This window comes from Penaeus chinensis, chromosome 43 (assembly GCF_019202785.1).
Source record: "Penaeus chinensis breed Huanghai No. 1 chromosome 43, ASM1920278v2, whole genome shotgun sequence".
NCBI classification, from domain to species: Eukaryota; Metazoa; Arthropoda; class Malacostraca; order Decapoda; family Penaeidae; genus Penaeus; species Penaeus chinensis.
In genome coordinates this window covers 15,124,185-15,134,184 of record NC_061861.1, presented here as the reverse complement: position 1 = coordinate 15,134,184, position 10,000 = coordinate 15,124,185, and the positions used below count along the sequence as shown (strand labels likewise).

The following is a 10,000-nucleotide window of genomic DNA, read 5'->3' as shown; positions in this document are numbered from 1 at the left end:
AAAGGGAGCAGCTATGCATAACACTCCCCTGCCAGCTCATAGCCTCTTCATCATCAAGACTTCTGCAGTGCCTCCTCGTGGCCACGCATGGAAACTAGGTACCTTGCGGTCCTAGGCTGAACTTTGGAGGCTCTTGGAGTAGCAGAAGGCCCTAAGGGTACGGAGTCATGGCCCACCGCCGTGTGGATACGCCCTGGCTTTGTACTAACTCCTGCCCCCGTGCCCCCTTGGGTTAATGGGCGGCTGTGGGGAGGCAGGCCCTGCCAGTCTGGCTCCCCGAGATAACCACTGGCAACAAAGCATATAGTGTTGGTGCTGGGGGGAGGGCTAGAGTCCCTCCCACCCAGCAAGAACGCGGGCTGTGGGTCCCTCTGGAACTTGAGTTGGGAGTATGGGTTACCCGTCATCCCATCTGGATCCCGGCGGTCGCCAACCTGGCGTGATGCTTGTGAGGGAAAGCCCCAGGGAGCCCTGCAGGTGGATTATGGGACCTGCAGCCAGCCAACCTTCTTTATATGGGGCGTCGTCAGTAGGGGTGGCAGAGGTGGCGCCCACCCGGAGTGACTGCCCGAGGTTAGACCTCAGGTGGGCTGTCAGGGTGGGGGCTTGGAACGTCTGTTCCTTGCGACAGGACGATCGATTACCACTACGCTCCTACGGATGTATATAAACATGAGGTGAAAGAGATGTTTTATGCCAAACTTGCATCTGTGACAGGCAGTTGTCCTCGGCGAGATATTCATATTGTTCTGGGTGACTTCAATGCGGTATTAGGCTGTGATCGAGCTGGTTATGAGATATCTGTCTGTCCTCATGGCTCAGGAGCTGATGCTGGCAGCGAGAATAGCCTCCTTTTCCATGACTTTGCTAGGTCCCAGAAATTGAGGATTTTTGGCTCCTGGTATCAGCATCCTGACCCGCATTGTTGGACTTGGTACAGCGATACGGGTAGTGTAGCCAAGGAGATCGACCGCATCCTTGTTAGCACTTGATGGAGGATCCTCCAGAACTGCAGGGTGTATCGAAGTGCCGAGTTCTGTGGTACTGATCATAAATTAATCTCCGGGTCCACTTTAGAACCCCCGGTCGCCCAAATGAACACCCTAGAGTGTTTCATTTGGACAGACTGAGGGAGGACGAGTGTGCCCGCGGGTTTGCCGAGGCTATCTCTTGTCATCTCACAGCACTCGAGGGCCTGGCAGACCCTGTTCTTTTGTGGGACACTTTCAAGCATGAAACGCTTGATGCAGCCCAAGAATCCATTGGTGAACGCCCAAGAGCAAGACAGAATTCCATCTCACAGGAGACACTGGAAGCCACAGATGCTTGCCATGCGACGACTCGATTGTCAGGGGACCACAACTTGCACCATTCTCTGGTGCACAGGAATAGGTCATTGTTGAGAAGGAATAAGGAACAGTTTATCAGTAATCTTACAGAGGAGGTCGAAAGCCATTTCCTAGTAAATGACCTTCGTCCTGCCTACCAAGCCCTGAGAAAGCTGAACTCCAAGCCCTCCTCACAGACGACTGCAGTCCACTCAGCAAGTGGCCAGATAATCTCAGATCCTGATGGGGTGCGTGTGCATTGGGCTGAGTATTTTGAGCAGTTGTATCAGGTTGATCCACTAACAGTTAACATGGATGCAGGTAATGTTGAGATTCCTCTGCCAGACCCACCCATCAATGAGGATCCATTGTGGACTTACTCCTGGTAAGTCCACAATAGACCGCATCCTGGCGCTTCGAGTCATTGTCGAGCGCCGTCGTGAGTTCGGACGTGGGCTGCTTGCAGCTTACATCGACCTCAAGAAGGCGTTTGATATGGTGCATCGTGAATTACTCTGGGAGATCATGAGGCTAAGAGGAATTCCAACAAGGATTGTTGGATTAATAGCAAACCTGTATACAGGCACTGAAAGTGCTGTAAAGTGTGGTGGGGGCCTGTCGAGCTTCTTCCTATTAGTTCAGGCGTGAGGCAAAGCTGTGTTCTTGCACCAACACTTTTCAACACTTGCATGGATTGGATACTGGGTAGAGCTACTGTCACTGTGGAGCAACTCTGGGCAATATTAAGGTTACAGACCTTGTCTCATGTCTCATGTTCGAACAAAATGCGGATGAAATGTTACCATAAAGAGGAATCCGCATACTCCTAATTACATAATTGTTGATAAAAAATATGGTGCTTTTATTAGTCTTCCTTCGGCATACGTCATGGATTATAATAATGTATATAATTCAACATATAATAATGTATATAATTTAACATGTAATAACGTAAATAATTTAACGCACAATAATGTACATAATTTAACGCACAATAATGTACATAATTTAACGCACAATAATGTACATAATTTAACATATAATAATGTATATAAATCAACATATAATAGTGTATATAATTCAACATATGATAATGTGCATAATTCAACATATAACACTGTATATAATTCAACACATACACACATACACGCAGATACACGTGTGTGTTATATTATATACTCCAGCTGCCCAATTCTTCATATATAAGAAGCGTGAATGACGTTTTTCCTTTTTACATTTCATTGTATCCTCTTCCCCTGTAAACAAATCTGCTATGTGAGGAACTATTCCATATGCCTATGGGAAAACAGCTTCAATTTTTCATGTGAAAGAAACACCTGACTTGTTTTCTTGTTTTTCACTATCCATACATGACACAGTAATATCTGTGGATATAACCAGTCATAAGAAAATTATATCCCTTCATTGGTTGCTAACAAAGTTGCGAAGTAAACCTTTCACCAATTTGCAACCCATCTCTAATGCATGAAAACATTAGAAGCCTTTTCAACACTTTAATTACTCCCTCGTTTTAACCAGATGCATAGATGGAAATGGAAATAACTTGCCATATAAACACCGAGAGAGAGAGAGAGAGAGAGAAAGAGCGAGAGAGAGAGAGAGAGAGGAGGAGAGAGAGAGAGAGGAGAGAGAGAGAGAGAGAGAGGAGAGAGAGAGAGAGAGTCAGAGAGAGGAGAGAGGGTGGGGGAGAGAGAGACAGACAGATAAATAGATAGATAGAAAGAGAGAGGGGGGGGGTAGACAGATAGACAGATAGACAGACAGTTAGAAAGAGAGAGAGAGAAAGAAGAGAGAGAGAGAGAGAGAGAGGACAGAGAGAGAGAGAAAGATAGAGAGAGAGAGAGAGAGTCAGAGAGGTTGGGGGAGAGAGAGACAGACAGATAAATAGATAGATAGTTAGAAAGAGAGAAAAAGAAGAGAGAGAGAGAGAGAGAGAGAGAGAGAGAGAGAGAGAGAGAGAGAGAGAGAGAGAGAGAGAGAGAGAGAGAGAGAGAGAGAGAGAAAATAATGAGTCAGAGAGAGGAGAGAGGGTGGGAGAGAAAGAGACAGGCAGATAGATATATAGTTAGAAGGAGAGAGAGAGAGAGGAAGAGAAAGAGAGACAGAGACAGAAAGAGAGAGAGAGAGAGACAGAGAGAGAGAGAGAGACAGAGAGAGACATAAAGAGAGAGAGAGTGAGAGAGAGAGAGGAAGAGAGAGAGAGAGAGAGAGAGAGAGAGAGAGAAGAGAGAGAGAAGAAAGAGAGAGAGAAGAGAGAGAGAGAGACAGAGAGAGGAAGAGAGAGAGAGAGAGAGAGAGAGAGAGAGAGAGAAAGAGAGACAGAGAGAGAGAGAGAATAGCGAAGCCGTCTTCCCACGGTGCTGATGTCTGCGATTGAGAGATACGTCTGGCGATTCACGCTGACGTAACGCATTGGATCTGAGAGAGCTGCAGTGTCTAATTTTGTCTTATTAAAAATCTAGTCTTGTTCATCCTGACTTACCTGTTGACAGCATCTCGAAGGTAATAAGGAATTCAATTAATAGTCATGTATAACACGATTTTTTGTTTTTTTCTGTCGGAGTAAAATACCTCTGAGACGGTGTCAGCGGGTGAGGCAACGCAGCATCCGCCTCTGCAGTCTGTCTTTGAGCAATAATCTCTTTAATTTCGGATACGGCGTGATCATACCTCAGAGATAACTCTGCAACAGCATGAGAAGACTGACAGCTGATGCTCTTGGAAAAACGTCTCTCGGGAAGGGTCGCTGACACCTGCTGCCTCGTGATAGGCGCCTAGGCCTCTCGGTCTCGCTTCCACATCCGTATTTAAGCGACCGAGAATGAAAGCGACTCTCACACCGCCTACTGAGTCCACATTCGTCGCTCCCTCAAAGTCCTCCTCAGCAACATGCATGGGATCTTCCTTGCTCTGAGTGTGGCGTCCTTCGCCTCCGCTACGGTCTTCCAGGACTGCGGTGAGTCCTCAGGTCCTGCTTGGGAGAGGAACCAGGAATACTTTTTTTTTTTTTCCTTTTTTTTAAGACAAGAGTAATTGAGTTCATATATGTTACGTGCCACTGATGGAAAACGGTCGCGTTCCAGGCTCGGTCGGGTCCGACGTGGTCCTCACCGTGGAGAACTGCGAACTGCCTCCGTGTCTGCTGGAACGCGGCTCCACCTACAGCGTCAACATCCAGTTCACGTCCAGTGAGTCACATCTTTCCACTCGCTTTTCTAAGATTTATTTAGGTATATCTTCTTTGAATATTTTCCAAGAAGGGTCTATAAAATTAGATTTTTAGTTATCTTACCACACGGAAACTCATCAGACATCGTCGAGAAATCTGTTTTCGTTGGTGAATTAATTGTTGATTTCGACCAGGCCAGACCTCGGACGTGCTGACCATCGCCGCCTCAGCCAACCTGGCCGGCGTGAACGTCCCTTGGCCCGGAATAGACACTGACGGATGCAAGCAGCTGGAAGGAGGCTCCAACCCGTGCCCTTACAGCGCCGGCAGTCGCGTCGACTGGACCATGCCGGTGGACGTCCTCAGCGAGTACCCAGCGGTCAGTGCCACGAGAGAGTGGAAGAGGGGGAGAGGGAAGGAGGGAGAGGGAGGGTGAGGAGAAAGAGGGGGGAAGGGGGAAGCAGAGAGGCAGAAAGGAACATAAAAAAGTGAGTAATAAGTGAGTATATAGCCATCTAGTTCTGTGTCCCTGACTGACGAGGTCCTGTGTCCTTAGCTGTCGACCGTCGTGACGTTCAAGCTGAAGAACGCCGCCGGGGACCCTGAGGCGTGCACGGTGGTTCCTGTGACCCTCGTGTAGCGTAGCTGCTTGAGCCGCCGCCGGGGCCTTCTGCAGGACAAGTCGACTCGGGGCCGAGCGCCTCCAGAGCACAAGAACACAGCGTGTAATTTATCTTTGTTAATAAAAAGGTGATGATCAGATGTCTTTTTCTTTTGTTATCATATTTGCTGACAAATGAGAGAAAGAAAATAAGCCTCACTTCCTACTTTCCGTCGTGCTTGCATGCATAAGTCAGCGTCTGATTTCATGCACAGGAAACGATTTTTGCAGACTAGCTTGTATCATACCTTGATCGCCTCAGACTTAAGATTATTCTATCTATCTTGTCACAGATAGAATAATTCACGTATATAACTAGAAACAAATCAATACACAAATAAACACACAGACACACACACACACATATATACATATAAGTATATATATTTGTGTGTGTGTGTGAGTGTGTAAACAGTTCAAGTAATATTCTTTACGTAACTATTCTTCCATTCTTTGGTATTGCATCTTCGTCTGACATCGTCCGCCTTTCTCAGTTGTGAATGTCTTAGTCTGCTTTTGAACATTTTCCTACATCTGGAAAGAAGCATGTTTTCTTATATAAACACGCACGCACGTATGTATGCATAGATGTAAGAGTATGTGCATGCATTATCTGGATAGAAAATGCTCCACTATCCATCCTATTTGACTGAACATTAAATAATTTAGAGCTACTGCTTTCCCGTTTCTTTCTGTTTTCTTCTTCATTGCCCAAAATCAACGATGTGTGTGACAGACGATTCCCTCCGACAATCGCTATTTTCACGAATGGAAGAGGATAATATTTTCATTTATTTCTAAGGAAAATAGGAAGACTAAATTTCTCTTCACACTTCGATCTCTAGTCTAACCATTTCATATCCCGATGTACATACGTTGCAATATTATCATTAGTCGTTATCATTATCGAATATTATCATTAGTTTTTTTCAACGTTATATCAATATTATGATATTAAAATCATTACAACAATGTGTTAACTTATATCATTCTTTATATTCCTATCCTTGTTTTACCTTATTTCTTCAGTGCAAAGCAAAAAAGCCGCCATGACAGAACACTAAAATCAAAAACAATTTATCAGTTGACTTCATTGTTTAAATTCGTCTCAGACATTTTCATCTTCCCTTGTGTCGTTTTGTCATCTTCATTATCATTACCCCTCCCTCTTTTCACCTTTCTCTCTCTCTCTCTTTTCCTCCCTCTCTTCCATTTCCCCCTCTCTCCCTCTCTCTTTTCCTCTCTTCCTCTCTTCCACCCACACTCTATCTTTCTCTCCTTCTCTCTTCTTCTTTTCCATCCCACTTTCTCTCTCTCTCTTCCTCTCTCCAACTCTTCCACCCCCATTCTCTCTCGTCCTCTTTCCATTTCTTCAACCCCCACTCATTATATCTGTATGTCTCTTCCTCTCTCCATCTCTTCCACTTCCACTCACTCTCTCGCTCTCTTCCTCTCTCCCTCTCTTTGACCTCCACTCAATCTCTCTATCTTCCTCTCTCCATCTCTTCCCTCCCCACTCTCTCTCTCTCTCTCTCTTCCGTCTCCCCGACTCTCTCTCTCTCTCTCTCTCTGGTTCAAGATCGCACACTCATGTATGTGTATATACACACACACACACACACACACACACACACACACACACACACACTCACACACATATCCTCTAGTGCTCAGTACTACAATAAATCTTTTTTGGCATTAAGTCTTGCCATGACATTCTGTTCACTCCTTGTTACGCGGGGCCGAGGGCCATTTTCTGAGATATCTGACATAAACACAAGGGAAAGATCAGTCAGGGTGGTTTCCCGTTGCCGTCCCCGACACTGCTTTTATTAAGACACTGTCTCAATAGAAGCCAAGGTTAAAGAGTCTCCTCTACCCTTATTGCTATTTATCCCGTAGTGGAGCTGGGAGCAATAGTGGCTACGAGGTGGTTCCATATATATATATATATATATATATATATATGTGTGTGTGTGTGTGTGTGTGTGTAAGCTGAGAAATCCGTCTCCATGCAACATTGCAGAACTTAAATACGAAACGATATGCATACCCATAGGTCTGCCCTCTTAATGGGCTTGCTTACCTACTTACCTGTCTTGGTCTGTTCCTCCCCATACATAAATAACTAAGCAATTCCTGCCTTTTACATTTCGTTTTTTTTTTTTTTTTTTTTATCATTTTTACTATTATCTTTATTAAGTCTTTTACTTCTTTTCAATTATCCGAGAAAGGTATTTTATCAATATTATAAATGAGATCAGCGGAGTACCTGAATGCTCACACGAAATGAGTGGCCGCACTAATTTGCATCTTGCGAAACAATCGCGACAGTGTTTGTGTCTGTTCCGTGACACTGACGTGTTTCTTTCTCCCAACCCAAGGAACTTTGCAGATATAATATAACCGTCACAGACTAATACTTAGAAGATAAGTAGTTGGCTGCTCCTTTTTATTCATATATTTATTTTACGCTATGCGCCTGTTCTTTAACGCTTCATGAACCAAATGCATATTTTGCAAGTGTCTCCGTCAGTAATTAGCAATCCACATAAAAAGTTTTAGCCGGCCAGCTTAGTGTTTTCATTCGCGTTGCTAGTTATTTTGTTTGCTTTATTTTTACCTGTAAATCTTCGGTGATATTTCAAATGATTTTACTTGCGTGTTTTATTGTTTTGGCTTTGTTTTTATTCCTATTTTACCCTCAGTTTATGGTCATGCTTTCATTCCATCTTTACGTTAATAAATACTGTGGACTACGGGTTTCATGAACGAGCTGACGAGGTATCGCTACCACCCTCCTAATACTGCCTCGCCACGTTACGCTCGCTCCCGTATTAACCCAGGTTAACTCTGGATCTGCCAGCTCTGCCAGGCATGAGCTCGAAGCTCGCTAGATCCCAGAGGTTTCACGGGCCCATGCTAATGATTTTACACCTAAGATTATCGCAATCTTAACATATTGTATACGGGAATAAATATTGTAAGAATCGCATGAAAGACCCAGCATACCTCTCTCTCTCTCACACACACACAGACACACACACACATATATATATGCATATGTGTGTGTGTGTGCGCGCGTGGGTATGTTTGTACATATAAATATGTTTACCCATACATAATATATATATATATATATATATATATATATGAATACACACACACGTGTATATATGTGTGACAGTGTATGTATATATGTAGGCATCCCACTCAGTTTAGCCTGAGTCTGTTCCTTTTCTTAGTCGAAATAAAGAAAAAGATAGAGTTGTTTCTTATATTTAATAGTAATGTATCTTTCCTTTGACACAACGAAACAAAAGGAAATTTTATGTTATTCTCACCATATTCCGTTTCAAAACCAGGTGTAAATTTTTTTCCCAAATATGTCAGATTTTGCATTTCATCTGTTGACACATTGTTTTTGTGTCCTGTAACGGAAGCAAAGCACGAGAGCCTCACTGTCTACCTTTTAAAAGTAAACTTTTGATGCACGTTCATATCAACCACTCTTGCTGTCGTTACTGATTGCTGGTGACATTGCTAAAATCTTGCATGTCTCACCTTTTTTTTTTTTTTTTTTTTTTTTTAAATGAATTCCACTCATTAATAAAAAGGAATGAAATTTACGACAAGATGGGCAGTAACCTCTTGATTTTCGCAAAGTTCCCTGCCAGATGTGGTCACACCTGAGTGATAGCGCTGCAACGCCGTGAGAGAAATGGCAGCTGCTGCTCTTGGGAAAAGGTCTCTCGGGCCGGAACACTGACACCTGCTGTCTCCCGAAAGGCCCTTAGGCCTACTGGACTCGTCAACGCATATTTAAGCGACCGAGAATGGAAGCGACTCTCACACCGCCAACTGAGTCCACATTCGCCGTTCCCTCAAAGTCCTCCTCAGCAACATGCGTGGAATCTTCCTTGCTCTGAGTGTGGCGTCCTTCGCCTCCGCTACGGTCTTCCAGGACTGCGGTGAGTCCTCAAGTCCTGCTTGGTAGAGGAACCAGGAATACTTTCTTTTTTTTTAAGACAAAAGTAATTCAGTTCATATTTGTTACGTGCCACTAATGGAAAACGGTCGCGTTCCAGGCTCGGTCGGGTCCGACGTGGTCCTCACCGTGGAGAACTGCGAACTGCCTCCGTGTCTGCTGGAACGCGGCTCCACCTACAGCGTCAACATCCAGTTCACGTCCAGTGAGTCACAGCTTTCCACTCGCTTTTCTAAGTTTTATCTAGGTATGTCTTGAACGAATTATAATTCCCTAAGGGTCTATAAAATTAGACGTTTAGTTATCTTACCACACGCAAACTCATCAGTCATCGTCGAGAAATCTGTTTTCGTTGGTGAATTAATTGTTGATTTCGTCCAGGCCAGACCTCGGACGTGCTGACCATCGCCGCCTCAGCCAACCTGGCCGGCGTGAACGTCCCTTGGCCCGGAATAGACACTGACGGATGCAAGCAGCTGGAAGGAGGCTCCAACCCGTGCCCTTACAGTGCTGGCAGTCGCGTCGACTGGACCATGCCTGTGGACGTCCTCAGCGAGTACCCAGCGGTCAGTTCCACTAGGGCGAGTAGAAGGAGAGGGAAGGAGGGAGAGGGAGGGTGAGGAGATAGGGAAGGGAAGGAGGGAAGCAGAGAGGCAGAAGGGAACATCAAAACAGTTTTAGAAAAGTGAGTATATAGCCATCTAGTTCTGTGTCCCTAACTAACGAAGTCCTGTGTCCTCAGCTGTCGACCGTCGTGACGTTCAAGCTGAAGAACGCCGCCGGGGACCCTGAGGCGTGCACGGTGGTTCCTGTGACCCTCGTGTAGCGTGGCT

General features: G+C 45.0%; 2 protein-coding genes across 2 annotated transcripts in view; both read left to right on the top strand.

The window, feature by feature from the left end:
• The first annotated feature begins 4,176 nt into the window (after positions 1-4,176).
• On the top strand, positions 4,177-5,232 carry LOC125048175 (NPC intracellular cholesterol transporter 2-like). The gene is made up of 4 exons (XM_047646741.1): positions 4,177-4,305; positions 4,433-4,537; positions 4,713-4,897; positions 5,075-5,232. Exons 1-4 carry the CDS (start codon positions 4,239-4,241, stop codon positions 5,156-5,158), a joined length of 441 nt encoding a protein of 146 aa, XP_047502697.1. The 5' UTR covers positions 4,177-4,238; the 3' UTR covers positions 5,159-5,232.
• A 3,816-nt stretch (positions 5,233-9,048) lies between these two features.
• The window catches only part of LOC125048169 (NPC intracellular cholesterol transporter 2-like), a 4,571-nt gene continuing 3,619 nt past the window's right edge, over positions 9,049-10,000 (top strand). The window contains exons 1-4 of the mRNA XM_047646731.1: positions 9,049-9,150; positions 9,268-9,372; positions 9,549-9,733; positions 9,910-10,000. The exon at positions 9,910-10,000 is cut by the window's right edge and continues 74 nt beyond it. Of these exons, the coding sequence (XP_047502687.1) occupies positions 9,084-9,150; positions 9,268-9,372; positions 9,549-9,733; positions 9,910-9,993 (441 nt within the window). The 5' untranslated portion in view covers positions 9,049-9,083 and the 3' untranslated portion in view covers positions 9,994-10,000. The remainder of the gene's footprint in view (positions 9,151-9,267; positions 9,373-9,548; positions 9,734-9,909) is intronic.